This window comes from Scyliorhinus canicula, chromosome 12 (assembly GCF_902713615.1).
Source record: "Scyliorhinus canicula chromosome 12, sScyCan1.1, whole genome shotgun sequence".
Classification (NCBI taxonomy): domain Eukaryota; kingdom Metazoa; phylum Chordata; class Chondrichthyes; order Carcharhiniformes; family Scyliorhinidae; genus Scyliorhinus; species Scyliorhinus canicula.
The window spans coordinates 29698943-29721339 of record NC_052157.1 but is presented as its reverse complement, the minus strand read 5'-3'; the positions used below and the strand labels follow the sequence as shown (position 1 = coordinate 29721339).

Below are 22397 nucleotides of genomic sequence, written 5' to 3'. Positions count from 1 at the left end.
GCTAGACAGCTGGTTTGTGATGCAGGACAAGGCCAGCAGCGCAGGTTCAATTCCCGTACCAGCTGAGAATTCTGACTGCTCTCTGTGTACCCGAACAGGCACCGGAATGTGGCAACTAGGGGGCTTTCACAGTTACTTCATTGCAGTGTTAATGTCTACTTAATGTTCCTTAGCCTACTTGTGACAATAAAAAGATTATTATTATCCCCTGTCTGTCTGCCCCGTGCTAACCCTTGATGATGCCATTCATAAGCGCCAGGTTAACTTTTGCAAGTGTACAAATACCGTCTGACTCTGCCAGCAAGCCTGACTCCACAGTAACACCGCCATGGGGCTCTCCTCTGCCTTGCCAGCCCCACATCAAGTCTATCACCAAGTCTGCCTGCTTTCTTCCTCATAGCATTGGTCGCTGAGTTTTTAATCAAGATCACACCGTGTCTTCAGTCTTGTCTTGTTTTAATTATCCCACCATCCCACAGTCTTTCGGGGGAGAGAATTCCAGATTTTTCTATCCTGTTTGTGAAAACCTGCATCCTGTTGTCTTTCTCCAATTTAAAAAATCTTTCCCCTTGTGTTCGTTCCCACCTTTTCACACAATTGGGTAATATCTCAAAAGAAGAGATTGGAAGCCCCCTCCCCATGTAAAAACTTCTTCATCTCACTGCTGTTGATGGGATCTTGCTGGGTAGCCACATTTGATTTACTCAACAGCTGCCCCCTGCTGTGTGTGTGCTCAGCAGGGGGGACACATAAAATACGAGGGGTGTTCAGGCCATCACCTTCCCTCCCACCCCACCCCCTGAGCTAGTCCCTGAAATACATTAGGTGGACAGGCGCTAAAATCTGTATTTAAATAAAGAATTAAATGTCAATTGGGTTTGTTACCAAGCCATGATTGAATAGCGGAGTGTACTCGATGGGCCGAATGGCCTAATTCTGCTCCTATGTCTTATGGTCTAATTTACTGGGATATTAGGCTGTCCTTTGCCATAATACAGTTGGCGTGGGCAAGACATTTATTGAGACCAAGTCGAATAAAGGGGGGAGGGAAAGCAGGGGGGGTCATCATCAATTGGGCTGGGGGCACCCAGTGCGCATCAGGGGCAGCCCTCATAAGATGTCACCCCCACCATCTTCCTCGCTGCCTGCCCTCTTAAACCTATCTCCCCTTCCTGCTCCCTGGGCTGTCCCCGCCCTAAAATCCCACAGCTCACCTGTCCCTGACTGCTGTTGCTCTTCCTGTTTCTCCTTGCATTCCCGACAGCATCCACCAATGAGCTCTGGGACTGCTGGGAATGCCGTCTAATCAGATTGGTCAGCAGCTTTCTCGGGCAGAACTTCCCTCCCACTGAGGGGGTGGGGGGAGGGGGATGCTCCTCGTTTAGCTCTCCGGCAATGCTTTATGGCTGTGAAGCGAACTTCGTCCAGGTGCATTGGCTTCCTTCTGTGGGTGGGGTGGGGCAAGTTCCTCCCAAACCACAGCCCGTATGGTGTGTGAATGGACTTTGAGGTTTGAACTCGCACACAGTCAGAATGGAGATGCAAATGATATTAAAATAATTCTCAGGGAAAAAGGTATTACGCGAATAGTGCAAATGAGGTTAAGTGGAGTTTTTTTAATGATGAGGATGTTTAATGGATGAGTCCTTAATGCATATTGGGCTCAAAGCAAACATACTGAATAATGAAGACCTTCAAATTAAGTATTGTTGGGAGCAATGTGGAGATAAAGGTTCCCCCAGGCCACAAACTGGATCCCAAACGTGCTTGATAGGAATGGAGAAAATTCTGGTCCTGCTCATCATGAAGTTCTGATTTGGGATGTCCGGGAAAATAGATTTTGTTGTGAAAATCACCTTTCAAACATAAATGAAATTCTTGCTTACTGCACAATTTCTAAATTTCAATAAGCAGAACCACACAAACTATACACTGCTCTCAACGTATACCATAGCCGACACCCAGCACCAAGTAACCACATCCTTGTTCTCTGTTTACAATGATGAAAGTGAATAAGCATTATCTGCAACTCAAAAGTTTTCACCAGACACAACACACTGCTGCTCCCTAATTGCAAAATGGTCTTTTAAGTAGACACTCCAGCCGGGGAAAGCAGCCTCTCAGCTGCTACCCTGCAAAAGCCATCTAAGAATTGTATAGGCCTCAGTGAGATTGTCTCTTATTCTTCTAAACTCCAGAATTAGCATCGGCCCAGTCTACTCATTCTCTCCTCATAGGATAGCCTTCTCCTCCCAGGTGTAAATCTAGTGAACACCTGTTGCCTCTCTAAGGCGATAGATCATTCTTTTGTTTCAGTAATAAGACTTACAACACCAGGTTAAAGTCCAACAGGTTTATTTGAAATTACAAGCTTTTGGAGCGCTGCTCCTTCAGCAGGTGAAGGAGCAGTGCTCTGAAAGCTTGTGATTTCAAACCAACCCGTTGGACTTTAACCTGGTGTTGTGAGACTTCTTACTGTGCCCGTCCCAGTCCAGCGCCGGCATCTCCACATCAGGGCTTCTTTTGTTAAGTTTACCCAAACTGTACCCCCAGTATGGCCTCATCAATGTCCCATATAATTGCAATGAGAATTATTTACTCTTGTACTCCAAACCTCGAGGAAAGAGAATAATTTGCACTCCTTGTTGGACAATGTACCTGACTTTTAAACTCTGCGATTCTTGTACAAGGACACACTCATACCAACTTTGTTAATCTTCCACTTTCTAAAAAATACTCTGCTTTTCTATTCTTCCTACCAAAGTGGGTAATTCCACTATAATGTAGCCCCACATTATACTCCATCTGCCACCTCTTGCCCACTGAAACTTGTCTCCGTCCCTCTGCATCCATCTCACTGCTTACTTCCCCACCTAACTTTGTATCATCAACAAGCTTGTAAATCTTACACTCGGTTCCCTCATCTAGGTCATTGAGATAGATTGTAATTAACTGAGGCCCCAGCACCCAACTAGTTACAGCCTGACAACCCAAAAATGTTGGTGTTTTCCCAAGGGGTTGGTTTAGCTCACTGGGCTAAATCACTGGCTTTTAAAGCAGACCAAGCAGACCAAGCAGGCCGGCAGCACGGTTCGATTCCTGTACCAACCTCCCCGGACAGGCGCTGGAATGTGGCGACTAAGTAACTTCATTGAAGCCTACTTGTGACAATAAGCAACTTTCATTTTCATTTCAAGGGCAATGGAATATAAAATTAAGGAAGTTTCACTATAAGGCCTTAGCGAGACCACATCTACAGTGTACAGTTTTGGTCTCCTTCTTTGAAAGGGGATATAAATGCATAGGAAGCAGTTCAGAGAAGGCTCATTTGACTCAATACTGGGACCTATGAAGAAAGGTTTGACCTATACCCATTGAGGTTCAGAAGAATGTGAGGTGATCTTGTTGAAACAGAAGATGCTGAAGGGAAATAGTTGGATGGATACTGGGAGGATGTTTCGTCTTGTGGGAGAGACTAAAATTAGGGGACACGATTTAAGAATATGAGGAGCCCCTTTTTAAGACGGAGATGGGGAGAATTATTTTCTCTGAGGGTCGTTAGTCTGTGGAATTCCCTTCCCCAGAAAGCAGTGGAGGTTGGGTCAATGAATTTACTCAAGGCAGAGTTAAACAAGATGGTTGACAAGGGAGTCGAGGTTTATGGGGGACAGACAGGAAAGTGGAGTGAAACCAGAACCAGGTCAGCCACAATTTTATTGAATAGGAGAGCAGGTTTGAAGGGCTGAATGTCCTACAACTGCCCCTAAGCCATACATTCCTATTAACCACTTTAAGTTCCTCACTCTCATTAATTCACTGCTTCCCCACTACTTCTGGGACTTTTTTCTGTTTTCTGCTGTGAAGAAATTTCTGCCATTCTCATACTCCCCCATTATTATTTCTCCTGTCACTGCCTCTAAGGGAACCACATTTACTTTAGTCCTTTTTCCAGAATTGTAAAAGTCTCGCGATTCTGTTTTTATATTTCTTGCTAGTTTACTCTCGTTCTGTTTTATCCTTCTTGACCAATTTCTTCCTCATCCTTGGCTGAATTTTAAAACACCCCCCAATCCTCAAACTTATTACTTAGGATAGTTTGTATTCCTTTAAGTTTCAAAGATTAAACTAATTGAGCTGTTTACGATGATTAAAAGATTCCAATGGCTCGATAGAAAATATTTCCTTCAGAAGGCTGAAAGTAGGAAACTATAGATTTATTCATTTTTCTTGTGAAGAAATTACTAGAATCTGTTATAGGGTCAAAGTGACTGACGATGGGCGCCACGGTGGTGCAGTGGTTAGCACTGCTGCCACACGGCACCGAGAACCCGGGTTTGATCCCGGCCCTGGGTCACTGCCCGTGTGGAGTTTGCACATTCTCCCCGTGTCTGTGTGGGTCTCACCCCCACAACCCAAAGATGTGCAGGGTAGGTGGATTGGCCACGCTAAATTGCCCCTTAATTGGAAAAAAATAATTGGGTACTCTAAATTTATTTTTAAAAAGACTGACTGAGGACTTGGTCAAACATGAGCTGGTGAGAAAAAGTCAGTCCAGGTGGTTCCACATAAAAAGCTGTTAACAAAAGTAAAAGCATGTCAATTTGGAGGCAGTTTATTGACATTGGTAGCAAATTGGTTTGGAGGTAGCAGAAGTGAGGATAATAGATCTACGCTCCAATCGGCAGTATGTGACCAAGGCGGTTAATGTCTGGTCCTCTTCGTTTCATCATCAATGACTGAGATAAAGGAATAGGGAACCACACATCCAAGTTTGTTGATGGCACAAAATTACATGGGACAAGGAGTAGATCAAATCAGAAAGTTGCAAAGGCACATTGATAGATTAAGGTGAGTGGGCAAAACTACTCAGATGGAATTCCATGTCTGAAAGGCAGAGATAATCCACCTTTTTAAAAAAAATAATTTTTATTCAAATTTTTGCATAATATCAACACCAAAAAGACAAATTTTTATTTTTTACAAAGAACAGAAAGAACAGTCCCCCCCCCCCACCGACAATACACAGCAGAAGAGATAAACTAACACCCATTTACCCTTCAACTCCTCAGCCGAGGCCTCGTCCATCTCCTGCATCACTTGGTACGCCGCCGAGATCCTCCCCTCCCCAACCCACACCCCAGGAATGGCTGCCACCTCCTGAAAAACCCCTGCACTGATCCCCTTAGGGCAAATTTCACCTTCTCTAGCTTGAGAAACCCTGCCATGTCGTTGACCCAGGCCTCCACGCTTGGGGGCCTTGCGTCCTTCCACTGAAGAAGAATCCTCCGCCGGGCTACCAGGGACGCAAAGGCCAGAACACCGGCCTCTTTCGCCTCCTGCACTCCCGGCTCCTCCGCAACCCCAAATACTGCGAGCCCCCAGCCCGGATTGATCCTGGATCCTAACACCCTTGACAACGTCCCTGCCACGCCCTTCCAAAATTCCTCCAATGCTGGACATGCCCAGAACATATGGGCTGATTTTCTGGGCTCCCAGAGCACCTAATACACCTGTCCTCACTCCCAAAGAACCGGCTCATTCTTGTCCCGGTCATGTGAGCTCTGTGCAGCACCTTAAACTGTATGAGGCTAAGCCTCGCACAAGAAGAAGAGGAGTTCACCCTCCCCAGGGCGTCCGCCCATGTCCCCTCCTCAATCTCCTCACCCAGCTCCTCTTCCCATTTACCCTTCAACTCCTCAACCGAGGCCTCGTCCATCTCCTGCATCACTTGGTACGCCACCGAGATCCTCCCCTCTCCAACCCACACCCCCGAGAGCACCCTGTCCTGGACCCCACGCGGCAGCAGCAGAGGGAACCCTGCCACCTGCCGCTTGACAAATGCCCTCACCTGCATGTACCGAAAGGCGTTCCCCGGGGGGAGCCCGAACTTCCTCTCCAGCTCACCCAGGCTCACAAATTTCCCGTCTATAAACAGGTCCCCCAACCTCCTGAAACCTGCCCTGTGCCAACTCAGGTACCCGCCATCAATTCTCCCCGGAACAAACCGGTGGTTCCCCCATATTGAGGCCCCCACCTCCCCCCTGTGCCGCCTCCATTGCACCCAAAGTTTGAGGGTAGCCACCACCACCGGGCTCGTGGTATACCTCGTTGGAGGGAACGGCAGCGGCACCGTCACCAGCGTCTCTAGGCTCGTGCCCACACAGGACGCCATCTCCATCCTCTTCCATGCTGCCCCTTCCCCCTCCATCACCCACTTACGCACCATCGCTGCATTGGCAGCCCAATAGTACCCACAGAGGTTGGGCAGCGCCAGCCCCCGCATCCCTGCCCCACTTGAAGAACACCCTCCTCACCCTCGGGGTCCCATGTGCCCACACAAACCCCGTAATGCTCCTGTTAACTCGTCTGAAAAAGGCTTTCGGGATAAGGATGGGAAGGCACTGAAACAGGAACAGAAATCTCGGAAGCACCGTCATCTTGACTGACTGTACCCTACTCGCCAGAGACAGTGGCAACATGTCCCACCTCTTAAACTCCTCCTCCATTTGCTTCACCAACCTTGTGAGGTTAAGCTTATGCAGGGCCCCTCAGCTCCTGGCCACCTGCACCCCCAAGTACCTAAAGCTCCTCTCCGCCCTTTTCAATGGGAGCCTACCAATTCCCCCCTCCTGGTCCCCCGGGTGTACCACAAACAGCTCGCTCTTCCCAAAGTTGAGCTTGTACCCCGAAAATCCCCAAATTCCCGGAGAATCCTCATCACCTCCGGCATTCCCCCCACCGGGTCCGCCACATACAACAATAGGTCATCTGCATAGAGCTACACTCGGTGCTCCTCCCCACCCCGCACCAGTTCCTCGACTTCCTCAGCGCCATAGCCAGGGGTTCAATTGCCAGCGCAAAAAGTAGGGGGGACAAGGGACACCCCTGCCTCGTCCCTCGGTGTAACCGAAAATACTCCGACCTCCTCCTATTCGTGGCCACGCTCGCCATCGGGGCCTCATATAACAGCCTCACCCAATTGACAAACCCCTCCCCAAACCCGAACCTTTCCAGCACCTCCCACAAGGGGCAGCACGGTAGCATGGTGATTAGCATAAATGCTTCACAGCTCCAGGGTCCCAGGTTCGATTCCTGGCTGGGTCACTGTCTGTGCAGAGTCTGCACGTCCTCCCCGTCTGTGCGTGGGTTTCCTCCGGGTGCTCCGGTTTCCTCCCACAGTCCAAAGATGTGCGGGTTAGGTGGATTGGCCATGCTAAATTGCCCGTAGTGTCCTAAAAAAGTAAGGTTAAGGGGGGGGTTCTTGGGTTACGGGTATAGGGTGGATACGTGGGTTTGAGTAGGGTGGTCATTGCTCGGCACAACATCGAGGGCTGAAGGGCCTGTTCTGTGCTTTACTGTTCTATGTTCTATGTTCTAAGTACCCCCACTCAACCCTATCAAAGGCCTTCTCCACGTCCAGTGCCACCACTATCTCCGCCTCCCCTTCTACTGCTGGCATCATTATAACGTTCAAGATCCTCCTTATGTTGGTGTTCAGCTGCCTCCCCTTCACAACCCCCATTTGATCTTCGTGGATAACCTGCGGCACACATTCCTCTATCCTCATGGCTAAAATCTTTGCCAACAGCTTGGCGTCCACATTCAAGGGTGAGATCGGCCTGTACGACCCACACTGCAGGGGATCATTGTCCTGTTTAAGAATCAGGGAGATCAGCGCCCGATACATCGTCGGGGGTAAAGCCCCCCCCCCCCCCCCCCCCCCCTCCCTTGCCTCGTTAAAGGCCTAACCAACAGGGGGCCCAACAGGTCTGCGTACATCTTATAAAATTCAACCGGGAACCCATTCGGCCCCGGCGCCTTCCCCGACTGCATGTTCCCTACTCCTTTGACCAGCTCAACTGGCGCCCCCAGACCCTCCACCCGTCCCTCCTCCACCTTCGGGAATCTCAGCTGATCCAAAAAGCGCCCCATCCCCCCCTCCTCCACTGGGGGTTCGGACCGATACAGTTTCTCATAGAAGTCCCTGAAGACCCCATTGATGTCTACCCCCCTTCTCACCACATTTCCTCCCCGATCCTTAACTCCACCAATCTTCCTGGCCGCATCCCGCTTACGGAGCTGGTGTGCCAGCATTCTGCTCGCCTTCTCCCCATATTCATACACCGCACCGTGTGCCTTCCTCCACTGAGCTTCCGCCTTTCTGGTGATCAACAAGTCAAACTCAGCCTGAAGGCTGCGCCGCTCCCGCAACAATCCCTCCTCCGGGGCCTCCGCATATCTCCTGTCACTCTCACCATCTCCCCCACCAATCTCTCCCTCTCTCTCCGCTCCCTTCTCTCCCGGTACACTCGAATGGAGATCAACTCCCCCCGAACCACCGCCTTCAGCGCCTCCCAGACCGTCCCCACTCGGACCTCCACATTGTCGTTGACTTCCAGATACCTCTCGATACATCCTCGACTCGCCCACCCACCTCCTCGTCCGCCAGCAGCCCCACCTCCAAGCACCAAAGCGGACGCTGGTCCGTCTCCTCCCCCAGCTCGAGGTCCACCCAGTGCGGGGCATGGTCAGAAATGGCTATCGCCGAATATTCAGCATCTTCCACCCTCGCAATCAGCGCCCTACTCAGAACGAAAAAAATCAATCCGGGAATAGGCCTTATGCAAATGGGAGAAGTATGAAAATTCCCTCGGCCTCGCAAACCTCCATGGGCCCACCCCTCCCATCTGGTCCATAAACCCCCTCAACACCTTAGCTGCCGCAGGCCTCCTACCCGTCCTGGAACTGGATCGATCCAGTGGTGGATCCAGCACCGTGTTGAAATCCCCCCCCATCATCAGGCCCCCCACCTCCATATCTGGAATCCGGGCCAACATGCGCCGCATGAAACCTGCATCTCCCAATTCGGGGCGTATACATTGACCAGCCCCACCCTCTCCCCCTGCAGCTTGCCGCTCACCATCACATACCTCCCGCCACTATCTGCTACCACATTCGACACCTTGAACGACACCCTCTTCCCCACCAGGATCGCCACCCCCCGATTTTTTGCATCCAGCCCCGAATGAAACACCTGGCCTACCCATCCCTTCCTCAATCGAACCTGATCCGCCACCCTCAGGTGCGTCTCCTGAAGCATGGCCACATCCGCCTTCAGCCCCTTCAGGTGCGCAAACACTCGGGCCCGTTTAACCGGCCCATTCAGTCCCCTCACATTCCAGGTGATCAGCCGGATCAGGGGACCACCTACCCCCCTCCCCCGTCAACTAGCCATCACCCTTCCGCAATCCGCCACGTGCCCGCGTCCCCCGTTCTCCACAGCAGCAAAACCCCAACCCGACCCCCTCTACCTGCTCCAGCTCCTTCGCCACTTCAGCAGCAACCCGGTACCCCCGCCCTTCCCTTCCCCCCCCCTCTCCCCCCCCCCCCCCAACCTTCCCACCCCCAAGCTAGGGCCCCCCCTAGCTGCGTAACCCCTTCTATTGTACTTCCGTAAGTCAGCCGACTCCCGCTGACCCCGGCTGCTCCCACCACCCCAAAGACCCTCCCCATTGCAACACAACCAACCCCCCCCCCCCCCCCCCCCCCCAGTGATGGTCCCCCCCACTACTCCTCTAGCGCGGGGGAAAAAAGCCCGTGCTTCCCTCCCAAACCCCCCCCCCCCACCCCCCCGACCCAAAACGCGGGAAAAGGCAGGCACATGACCCAACAGGACCGCGAACCCCACCCAACCTCCCAACCGATGAAGGAAAATAAAAATAAAAACAAAACAAACGCCCAAGTAAACAGATAACAGTCCCAAAAAGCAAAAAAAAAGGCAGAACGGCAAAAAGCCAACATCGTCCAACAGAACCGATAAAACGAAAGGATACAAAGGAGGACAAAACCTCCGGGCTGTGTACAACGTTCCCCAGCCCCCAGTCCTCATTTCAAGTCCAGCTTCTCTGCCTGGACAAAAGACCAGGCCTCCTCCGGGGTCGAAATATAGCTGGCGGTCTTTATAAGTGACCCACAGGCATGCCGGCTGCAACAGGCCAAACCTGACCCCTTTCTTGTGGAGCACTGCTTTCGCCCGGTTAAAACCAGCCCTTCTCTTCGCCACCTCCGCACTCCAGTCCTGGTAGATCCTGATCACCGTATTCTCCCACTTGCTACTCCTCTCCTTCACCCAACGCAGCACACACTCGCGGTCGACGAAGCGGTGAAAACGGACCAGCACCGCCCGAGGCGGCTCATTTGGCCTGGGTTTCCTCAGCAGCACCCGATGGGCATCCTCCAGCTCTAAGGGTCCCTGGAACGACCTCGCACCCATTAGCGTGTTCAGCATCATAGCCACATAAGCCCCCAAATCCAAACCTTCCAGCCCCTCTGGGAGGCCCAGATCCGCAGGTTCTTCCGACGGGCCCGGTTCTCCATCTCCTCCAGCCTCGCTGACCACTTCTTATGGAGCGCCTCGTGCGACTCCACCTTCACTGCCAGGCCCAGAAGTTCATCCTCGCTCTCCGAGGCCTTTTGTCAAAGCTCTCGGACCTCCGCACCCTGAGCCGTCTGGGTCGCCATGAGTTTGTCCAGGGAGGCCTTAAACGCCTCCAGAATCTCTGCCTTCAGCTCCTTAAAGGAGCGCTGAAGCAGCTCCTGCTGCTCCCGCGCCCACTGCTGCCACGCTGCTGCTTCCCCGCCCACCGCCATCTTGCCTTTCCTGCCTCGCACCTTTTTCTGCTCCAAAGCCGATTTTCTGACCGCTCCACTCCTAGTCCAGGCCATCCACCGGTGGAGAATCTGAGAAGGAGTGTTCCCACACGGGGAAAAGTCCAAACAGCACCACTACGGCCCCTTAAAAGAGCCCCCAAGTCCGAAAATAGCGGGAGCCACCGAACGTGCGGCTTAGCTCCGCATCACCACAATCGGAAGTCCGTCCCCGCTTCTTCAATGGCCTTGGTGAGATCTTTTCACAGTTCTTCCCTCTGCTGCTAGAATTCAGCCTTCATAAAGGCCCTCAAGTCAGCTTGAGGCCTCTAAGCTGGCCCTTCCCCAGCCTGCATGCTTGCAGAGGCTTTTGACTGCTGCTGCTTCAGCCAAATCTTGCACTGCTTCTGAGGGTCTGATAACCAAGAAGCATACCATTCCTGGGGGAAGTACTCCTCCAACATTCACCTATGCCTTTTCATCGAAATTCCAACCCATGTTGCTTAAAAAAGAGCTCTTTTCTGTAACGTTGTGCAGGAGCTGCCTCTGTGTGACCACTCACTCCATGGTGCACACCGGAAGTCGTGAGATAATCCACCTTTGACCCAAATATGATTTGCCAGTGTAAGATTAAGGACGTACACCAAATCAAACCCATTGAGTAGCTTCAAATTATGCACTTTTGCTGATGGTTGAAGACATCAATCCAAGAGGAGCAAGTCATGCCACAAGTGTCAAGATGTAATTCTCCCAGGTTGTTTTGAGCCTTCATGTCACATTTGCAAAAATTCTTGGAGCGGAACTTTAGGTGTCCTGCAGGTTCTATTGCTCTGTCTACCTCCCCATATGGAAAATCCTTGGGGTGTACCTCTATCTTCCATCCTGTGAACGTATCCAAGCCAGTGAAGTCACTTCTACTGGATTTATATCAGCATACTCAGACTTTGAGAGGATTTGTGACTTTATCCTGCCATTAGATGTGCCCAGAATGCGCTGCTGACAATGAAGAGGAACATTCCTCCATCCTTGGTGGTTGGAATTCATTCATGCTTCACAGCCATACAATAAGATGCTGATAACAGATATGCCTCATACACCAGCATTTTGCTGCTGAGGGACAGATTGATGTTAGTCTATACACAGTTTGTGAGTTAGCCAAAGATGCTTAGCTGCTTTCCATATCTGTGTCCTGAGTTCTGCATCATGAGACAGACCATACCAAGTAACAATAAGGTATATTAAAATGGCGAGAAATTAAGAACTGGAGGAGATTTAAGGTTCAAGTACTAAAAGGGTTTGATGGTCTACATCTGCTCCTATGTCTCTAATACCAGTCTTACAGGTGGGTTTAGGAGGGGTGACTTTGATCCAGAGAATGATTTTGATACATTTTTGAAGTGGAGAGGAGAATTGGGGCTCAGGTGGGACCCCTGAGGACCTTATAGCAGGGTGTCCTCGCTTGGGGGGGGGGGGGGGGTAGTGTCCATGTATGTGTGGGGTGACATTTCCCATGAGTGCCGGGTGTGGGGGGCCCCACAAGCTCATTTAGAGATCAGGACATCCTTTCAAAATGGCAGCCCGATATCAGAGCTCTAAAAAAAAATTCTAACTGTTGGTGAAACAGGTGCAAAACTCCCCAGGGCCCAAAAAAGTGACTAAGTATCATTGAACAGCGGTGGGGAATGGCCGGAACACCCTGAAAGACCTGCCACAAATTAACTCAGAAATGTTCTGGGAGAATCGCACGCCCAGTGGGTGGGAGAGGCACAAGCGATTGGCATCGGTAGTCAGGTCGAGGGCGGCAGACCTTTCTGTATTCGAGATAACTTTAGGCAAATATAGAAGCAAATGGTTTCTGTCCACGCCCTGGTGAAAAACACCTGAATTATATTGAGCCAACCCCCTGATAAAGGTGGAATGGGACAACACCCATGTAAAGTATTCGAGAGAGGGAGAGACAGGTAAAATGTTGCCTGACAAGTTGGGCGAGGAGTTGTCCCAGATGTGTTGCTAAGTAACTAATGTATTCGCCATCCTCCCTGACTGGGGTGGGGGTGAAAGGAGAAGACTATCCGCTGGTGATGTTGCCCCACAAAATGCCACTCCTGATCACAGTCGCCCCTTGGTCGTGCGACTTGCGGTAAAGATCCCAAACTCTGAGCGAGAGGTCACGCCTCAAATTAAGGTAGAGTTGTTTTTTTTAAACACGCTCACAGCGACACTGGAACAGCTGCCAGCAAAGAGGAATCCAGGAAGAGTTACATATGGTCAGCGGAAAGTTCCTGGCGCTCTTTTTTGAGGAGGGGGAAGTAGCTGGCAAAAAAAATTAAAAAATCAAACTTGGAGGAAGTTTTGGGAAAAGTAACATTGGCGCCAGGACAATGTTGCACTTTCGGACAGCCACGACCTGCACCATTGCGGAATCACCACAGCCCGCCAGGAAGGTAAGTCACTTCTGTCAGGGGTGCCTGAACGCCATTCGAGGCGTGACAGGATTTTCATCTTTCCACCTCGAGCTGTTCCAAAGTGAACGTTTCGCTTCGAACCGGCTGCTGTGAGATGGCTGGGAAATTGGGTTGTTTTATTTTTGCGTTTGTTTTTTTTTTGTTTTTGCTCCTGCTTTCAACGTTTGAGGACAAACTTCACCTGGTTGTTCTGTTGGGGTTTCTTCTTTTGATTTCAGGGTCACATTCGAAGGGTCCGCCTGACCCTCCACACGGACGGAAAGCACAGCTCAGGCCGAGATGAAGCCGAAAGCAGCGGGAAAGCAGAATTGGTCAGTAAGGTGTCACTGCTTCTGTTTGTCTCCCATCAGAATTAATGCTGCAAGTCAGGATAACCGCCCCCTCCCCCCCCCCCCGGATTGTCCTGCAGTCTCCCAGAATGAGGCATCTGTCACCCAGATAATACTGCAAAAAAATATTGCTGCTGATAGAATTGTGTCCCCCCCCCCCCCCCCCCCCCCCCCATTTCAATCAACGCCTCTTTAAATTGAAGTATTGGCGACCTTTTAAAAATAAAAGGCTCCTTGGATGTATCCTGACTATTTGTGAATGAGGAAATTTTAATCAGTCCCTCCTCAGTCCTGCTCTCACGCCCGCATGCCCAGTCCGTGGCCTGTTGCAAAGTTCCAGTGAAGCCCAGCGCAAGCTGGAGGAACAGCACCTCCAAGAACAAAGAAAGGTACAGCACAGGAACAGGCCCTTCGGCCCTCCAAGCCTGCGCCGACCATGCTGCCCGTCTAAACTAAAATCTTCTACACTTCTCGGGTCCGTATCCCTTTATTCCCATCCTATTCATGTATTTGCCTTTCGATTAGGCACATTACAGACCTCCGGGCTTAACGCTGAGTTCAACAGTTGGCCTAAGTGGAGGCTGCAATGTGCCTAATCGGAAGGCTGTGAATTTTCTCCTTCACCCCATTCTCATTTTTATCAATTCAGTTTCATTTTCTTCTATCGATCGATTTTTCCCTCCCCACTGCCCCTCCCTCACTCCATCCCACTTGGCTCATCTGTTTTCTGTTCCTGGTTGTGCTTTGACACACTACTCACCTTTGTTCTGCCGTTGACACATTCTGATCTCTTAATGTGCTATTATCATGTTCCTGTCTGGACCTGGATAAATTTATTCATTTTGCATGCAATTTTCATCCCTTTATCACCCACATATAGTCCATCTCCGACACTTCCCTTCCTTGACCTTTATATTTAAGTTCCTGCAGATAGACTCCACTAATATCCATTACAAACTCACTGACTCCCACAGCTATCTCTACTACAGCTCTTCACACCCAACACCCTGCAAGGACTCCATCCCAATGTCCCAGTTCCTTCGCCTCTGTCGCATCTGTCCCAATGACGGCACTTTGCAAAATGGTGCTGCTGACATGTCTTCTTTCTTCCTTAATCGTGGTTTCCCACCCGCTATGGTCGACCGTGTTCAACCCATCTCCCGCACTTCTGCCCTCAACCCCTCCCTCCCAGGACCAGGATAGGGTCCCCCTTGTCCTCACTTTTCACCCTACCAGCCTCCGCATACAAAGAATCATCCTCCGCCAACTCCAGCACGATTCCACCACCAGTCACTGTCCGTGTGGAGTTTGCCCATTCTCCCCGTGTCTGTGTGGGTTTCGCCCCCACAACCCAACAATGTGCAGGTTAGGTGGATTGGCCACGCTAAATTGCCCCTTAATTGGAAGAAATAATTGAGTAATCTAAATTCACCACCAAACACTTCTCCTCATTCCCCTGTAAGCATTACACAGGGACCATTTCATCCAGGATACCCAGGTCGACTCCTTCATTACCCGCTGCACTTCACCCTCTTCCCACAGCACCTTCTTGTGCACAGAAGATGTAATGCCGGCGCCTTTACCTCCTCCCTGCCACCATCTCACGACCGAAACACTCTTTTCAAGTGAGGCAGCGCTTCACGTGCACCTCTTTCAATCGGGCCTATTGCATTTGCTACTCCAAACGCGGTCTACTCAACACTAGCATCATAGAATCAACAGTGCAGAAGGAGGCCATTTGGCCTATTGAGTCCCCACTGCCCCTTGGAAGGTCTGTCCGCAAGCAGGACCCAGGCTTTCCTGTCCCTTGCCATTTCAACTCGCCGTCCTGCTCTCACGCCCACATGTCCGTCCTTGGCCTGCTGCAATATTCCAGTGAAGCCCAGCGCAAACTGGAGGAACAGCACCTCATCTTCCGATTAGGCATGTTACGGCCTCCCAGACATAACATTGATTTCAATAACTTCAGACTGTGAACTCTTCTCTCCACCTTCACCCCATTTTTATTTCTATCAGTTTATTTTCATTTCTTCCATTGATCTGTTTTCCCCTCACCATGGACCCTCTTCCCCCATCCACTTAGGCCAACTGTTCCTAGTTGCCCTTTAACACACTGCTCACCTTTGTTCTGCCATTCACACATTCTAATCACTTTATGTGTCACTATCAGCACAACTTCTCAACCCATTTACATTACCTGTCTTTCTGTCCTCGACACCTTTTGTCAATCTCCAACTATTGCTGGCCCCCTATCCAGCCCCACTACTCCACGCCCGTCCCCCCCCCCCCCCCCCCACTAAAGTATACATCTGACCCTATTTCCAGTTCTCTAGCTTTGACAGAGTCATCCAGACACAAAACGTTAGCTCCTTTCTCTCTCCACAGATGCTGTCAGACTTGCTGAGATTGTCCAGTATTTTCTGCTTTTGTTGCAAAGTCTCTACTTGTTTACAAATGGGAGTGGGATAGTCATGTCAGGTAACCAATGGTGTGGAAGGGACAGTTTCATGAAGGAGGTCATAGCATGGACCCTGCCCAGTCAGAGTTGGCAACCCAAAATACAGTTTGGATTTGGGTTTATTGTCATGTGTACCAAGGTACAGTGAAAAATGTTGTTCTGCAGACAGATCGTTCCATAATGAAAATCATAGGACATCAGGTGAAGCATACAGGAGTGCTGTATTACTTGATAGAGAAGATGCATGGAGAGATCAGTTCAGTCCATAAAAGGATCATTCAGGAGTCTGGTAACAGTGGGGAAGAAGCTGTTTTTGAATCTGTTAGTGCGTGTTCTCAGATTTTTGTATCTCCTGCTCGATGGAAGAGGTTGGAAGAGAGAATGACCTGGGTGGGAGGGGGTCTTTGATTATGTTGCCTGCTTTCCCAAGGCAGCGGGAGGTGTAGACAGTCAATGGATGGAAGGCAGGTTTGCGTGATGGACTGGGCTGTGTTCATGACTCTCTGTAGTTTCGTACAGTCTTGGGCCGAGCAGTTGCCATACCAGGCTGTGATGCAGCCAGTTAGGATGCTTTCTATGGTGCATCTGTAAAATTCATAAGAGTCAATGTGAACATGCCAAATTTCCTTAGTTTCCTGAGGAAGTTTCGGCGCTGTTGTGCTTTCTTGGCCATAGCATTGACATGGGTGGACCAGGACAGATTGTTGGTAATAATAATTGCTTATTGTCACAAGTAGGCTTCAATGAAGTTACTGTGAAAAGTCCCTAGTCACCACATTCGGGGAGGCCAGTACGGGAATTGCACCCGCGCTGCATTACAAGCCAGCTGTTTAGCCCACTGTGCTAAACTAGCCCCTAATGTGTAATGGTAATGTGATAATGTGTACATCTAGGAATTTGATAGCGATTATGTTGTAAATACAGTTTTAGGTTAAAGGTTTGGATTTTTAATTATCATTTTGCTCATGCGCCAATATTACTGGTGCCTCCAGATAACGTTATTATGATTCACAGCTATCAATTCACCACTTGCTGCTAGGCGGACGTTGTAAAGTCTGGGACCCAGATCATTCCTGTGACGAGCTGATTTTTTACATTGTTTTGCAATTTGCTGTGGATTCATTGCCTCGGATTTAACAGCACATTGTGGGGAGATTGTGGTAATGGCACTGGGGTCATAATGCGGGCGACATGGGTTCAAATCACCACATCATCTGGTGGAATTCAAATTCAGTTCATAAATCTGAAATACAAGAGACTATTATCTATTGTTGTAAAAGCCCACCTGGATGACTAACGTCCCCTCAGGGAAGGAAATCTGCCATCCTTGACTGGTCTGGCCTACATGTGACTCCTGACCCGCACTGTCCTCTTAGATGGCCGAGCAAGCCACTCAGTTCAAAGACTATTGGGCATGTGCGATAAATGCTGGCCGAGCCAATGATGCCCACATCCCCTGAAATAGCTGAATTTCTGTATGAAGGCACACATCTTTTTCTCCAGGCTGGAGCGGATTTTGTAAAACCAGTGTTTCCCGTATATCACCTGTTGGAAAGATAAGATGCCGCAGCTGAGATTTCAGGAATACAGCCTGTTTGCTCAGCGTTGCTCACCTTCAGTGTTTACTGATTTGTAGAAACTCTGGGACAAGGGAGTGACATGAATGCACGCTGCTATCTCCCTCTGCTACAAACAACAAAATCATTTACCAATGAGTAATGTGAGAAACACCCATTATTTTAACTTCTGCATATCTGGGGGAAACTTGATTAGCATGATTCTGAGGTCAGTGTTCCAACTCCCTCATTGGCACATGTGTTACAGTGATGAAAAATGTGCTCTGATTGTTATGTGGAAAAATACAGCATATAATGTACCTTCACCGAGGAACAAATACCAGCGGCAACTCTCATCAGATCAGTGAGAGGGTTGATATGAGTTTTACAGGTGTTATTGTGGTGTCTGCAGTGAATGATGATCCTGTGGTTTAGAGTTGGTGTGAATCTTTGGTGCTGAACTCCCTCTCACAGCGGACGGTAAAACAGGTTCCTCCTGTCCGTTTTGTTTGAGCTATGATTGTGTTTTGGTTAGAAGTTCAGTGCTGTGATAGTAGTAATAATAATGATGATGCTTACTACAAATAGTTTCCCATTAGAGGTTACTGAACTGAGCCAACGGCACAAATCATTCACTGATTATCTGGCATGGGAGGGCTGGGCTAAAGGATGTTGCAGTTGAGCTTGAACAATAGCTATTCAGTCACCCGCTCAATGATCTTAGACATTGATGGAACCATCAATTCACCAGACACGTGTTTCCGATATGAATCTAGGCTTTAATCATTGGAGTTCATTATATTCATTGGAGTTTAGGAGGTTGAGGGGAGATCTAATAGAAACTTACAAGATAATGAATGGCTTGGATAGGATGGACGTAGGGAAGTTGTTTCCATTAGCAGGGGAGACTAGGACGCGGGGGCACAGCCTTAGAATAAAAGGGAGTCACTTTAGAACAGAGATGAGGAGAAATTTCTTCAGCCAGAGAGTGGTAGGTCTGTGGAATTCATTGCCACAGAGGGCGGTGGAGGCCGGGACGTTGAGTGTCTTTAAGACAGAAATTGATAAATTCTTGATTTCTTGAGGAATTAAGGGCTATGGGGAGAGAGCGGGTAAATGGAGTTGAAATCAACCATGATTGAATGGTGGAGTGAACTCGATGGGCCGAATGGCCTTACTTCCGCTCCTATGTCTTATGGTCTTAATCGACTTACTTCAGAGCCAGCCTGTTACCCGTTGATGAACTCTTAGTGAACTCAGGCTGACTCTGGACAAGGGTATTTATACAGCTGCACTAGGGGGAGGAGTCGTGGGCGGAGCCAAGGGTGGAGCCCAGTACAAGTTCCTGAGTACTCCCAGAGCTACTCCCCCTAGTGTTAGGATAGCGCTACTGTGCTTACAAAGACAGTGTGAATTATCATATATATCTATATATTACATTCACCACAGCCATTCACAAAAGAAATCAGCAGAAAACTCGTGGGAATGTTAGAATTCCACAGGGATCTTGCCAGCTGTTTTCTGATGGCCCAACAGGATTGACAATCATCAAATAAAAGACAGTGTTCGGTAAATGCACATTCTAAATGTAGTTTTGGACACTCGATTTCTGAATGGATATTGATGCATTGGCGAATGTAAAGAGGAAATTAAGTGTAGGTCATCCCACTGCCCACCCATAATGAAGTGCTCCTGCTGGCTGGGCATGTTGGCGTGGAGCCACATGAAGATGATGTTTGCTTGGTAATAATGAAATGAAATGAAAATCGCTTATTGTCACGAGTAGCTTCAATGAAGTTACTGTGAAAAGCCCCTAGTCGCCACATTCCGGCGCCTGTTCGGGGAGGCTGGTACGGAATTGAACCGTGCTGCTGGCCTGCCTTGGTCTTCTTTAAAAGCCAGCGATTTTAGTTGAATATCTGTCAGCGCTCACTGCTTTGGTTTACACATGAAGATTTGTGGAAGCATGGGGGAGCAGCCAAGACCCGATGGGGGTGGGGGGGAGGAATGACGATTTGTAATGATCTACACTATCTGTTCTGCTTTATTGGAATCTTATCTACAATACAAGCTTTGATCGTTTGGATGGCTTAATTCCCGCTGCCTCGGAAAGACAACCAGCATAATTAAGGACCCCATGCACCATGGACATACTCTCTTCCACCTCCTTCCGTCAGGAAAAAGATACAAAGTTTGAGGTCACGTACCAACCGACTCAAGAATAGCTTCTTCTCTACTCCCATCGGACTTTTGAATGGACCTCGTGTTCAATTGATATTTTCTCTACACCCTAGTTATGACTGTAACATTACATTCTGTAGTCTCTCCTTCCTTCCCTATGCACGGTATGTGTTGTCTGTATAGTATGCAAGAAACAGTACTTTTCACTCTATACTAATACATGTGACAATAATAAATCAAATCAAATTAATTTGTTTATGAAAGTATCTGGAACTCTTTCACTTGGCTTCAGAAGATTGGCCACATCAACAGAATGGAAGATGGTCACATACCCAGGACTTTCTGTATGGGGAGATAGCTGGAACCAGGTGACCACGAGAGGTGGGGGGGGGGGGGGGGGTGGCAGAGAACCAAGACCCCACTTCAGAAATGGTTGCAAGCGTCACATGAAGATCTAAACATTGATTTTCATACTTGGAAATTCGGAACTGATGAAAGAGGAAAATGGTGACGCCTCCTGTGGGCTGGCATGCACCACCACGATGAGCTACGGTAGCTTGGCAACAGCCACCAAAAAGAACAACCCAGTATGTCACTTGGCAGCCTTGTGTGTAGTGCTTGTTGCAGAACCTGCCTCTCGAGGACTGGCCGTCGCAACCATCAGCGAAGATGGTGCATCATTGAAGACATCCCACCTAAATGGACTGGTTGCTGCATCTCCATCATCTCTTGTGGTTGGAAGGGTGCCAACTCCTGCAGAAGGGCTTCAGGGAGGCAAAAAAGCAGGACCTCTAGGCTGGTAATCTCAGGATTACTCCCTGTGCCACGTGCCAGTGGGGCTAGGAAGAGGAGGGTGGTGCAGCTAAACACGTGGCTAAACTGGTGGTGTAGGAGGGAGGGTTTCAGATTTCTGGACCACTGGGATCTCTTCCAGGGCAAGGGGGACCTGTACAAGAAGAACGGGTTGCATCTAAACTGGAGGGACACCGATATCTTGGCTGGGAGGATTGCTAGAATGACTCGGGAGGATTTAAATTAGTATGGCACGGGGGTGGGAACCATAATGTTACCTTAGAAGGTGTAATAACTGAAGGGTAAATAGAGAACCAATAGAAGTGAACAGCGTCACCCTCAGGCAGAGCAAAAAAGGTGACAAGTGTGAGAAGGGAGGTGATCAATGCAGGATTGAGGGTTTTGTACCTAAATGCGCGCAGTACCACGGAACAAGGTAAATGAGCTTGTTGCGCATGTTGAAATCTTTTTTTCCAATTAAGGGGCAATTTAGCATGTTCAATCCACCTACCTCGCACATCTTTGGGTTGTGTGGGCGTAACCCACGCAAACATGGGGAGAATGTGCAAACTCCACGCAGATAGTGACCCAGAACCGGGATCGAACCTGGGACCTCGGCACCGTGAGGCAGCAGGGCGAACCCACTGTGCCACCGTCGCACGTTGAAATTGGCTGGTACGATGTTGTGGGCATCACAGTGACGTGGCTGCAAGGAGGTCAGGCCTGGGATCTAAATATGTGTCCTATCGAAAGGGCTGGCAGATGGACAAAGGTAAAAAGACCCTGATGGGAGTTAGCAGTACTCAGGATGTGGGGCAGAAAATAAATCGGGAGATAGAAAAGGCATGTGAAAAAGGCAACATTACAATAATCATGGGGGACTTCAATATGGAGGTGGACTGGGAAAATCGGGTTGGTGGTGGATCCCAAGAAAAATAATTTGTGGAATGACGAAGAGATGGGTTTTTTGAAGCAGCTTGTGACAGAGCCTAATAGGAAACAGACAATTCTGGATTTGGTGATGCAAAATGAGGCAGACTTGATTAGAGAATTCAGGTGAAGGAACCCTTGGGGAGCAGTGACCACAATATGATAGAATTTATCCTGCAGTTTGAGAGGGAGAAACTGGAATCAGGTGTAACAGTATTACAATTAAATAAGGGTAACTACAAAAACATGCGGGAGGAGTTGGCCAGAGTTGATTGGAAAAGGAGCCTAGCAGGGAAGACTGCTGTACCAAAATGGCAGGAGTTTTTGGGGGTTATTCGGGAGGCATGAAAGAAATTCATCCCAAGGAGGAGGAAACATGCTAAGGGGAGGACATGACATACATGGCTGACGATGGAAGTCAAGGACAGCATAAAAGCAAAAGAAAAGGCCTCCAAAGTGCTGAGGATTAGTGGGAAGCCAGAGGATTGGGAAGCCTTTAAAAGCGAGCAGAGGACCACTAAAAAAGCAATAAGGGGGGGTAGAAGATGAAATATGAGTGCAAGCTCGCTCGTAAAATAAAGGAAGATAGGAAGAGTTTTTTTCAATATATAAAAGGTAAACGAGAGGCAAAAGTACACATTGGACCACTGGAAACTGTGGCTGGAGAAGTAATAATAGGAATCAAAGAAATAGCAGAGGGACTGAATGATTACTTTAATCAGCCTTCACGGTGGAAGACACCACTGGGATGACAGAGCTCCAGGAGAACCAGGAGGCAGAACTGAGTGCAGTGACCATTACTAAGGAAAATGTTCTGGAGAAACTGAAAGTCTGAAGGTGGATAAATCACCTGGACCGGATGGACTACACGTCAGGGTTCTAAAAGAGATAGCTGCGGAGATTGTAGAGACATTGGTGGTGATCTTTCAGGAATCACTGGAGGTAGGAAGGGTCCCAAAGGACTGGAAAGTGGCTAATGTAACACCACTGTTTAAGACGTGAGGGAGGCAGATGACGGGAAATTATAGGTCGGTCAGCC

General features: G+C 49.2%; 1 protein-coding gene across 2 annotated transcripts in view; it reads left to right on the top strand.

Annotated features, from left to right (window-relative positions):
• Nucleotides 1–12575: 12575 nt before the first annotated feature.
• LOC119974374 (myocardial zonula adherens protein) overlaps nucleotides 12576–22397 on the top strand; it is a 92145-nt gene continuing 82323 nt past the window's right edge. For both annotated transcript variants that reach the window (XM_038813169.1, XM_038813168.1), the window contains exons 1-2: nucleotides 12576–13091; nucleotides 13331–13423. In XM_038813169.1, coding sequence (XP_038669097.1) covers nucleotides 13029–13091; nucleotides 13331–13423 — 156 coding nt within the window. In that variant the 5' untranslated portion in view covers nucleotides 12576–13028. The remainder of the gene's footprint in view (nucleotides 13092–13330; nucleotides 13424–22397) is intronic.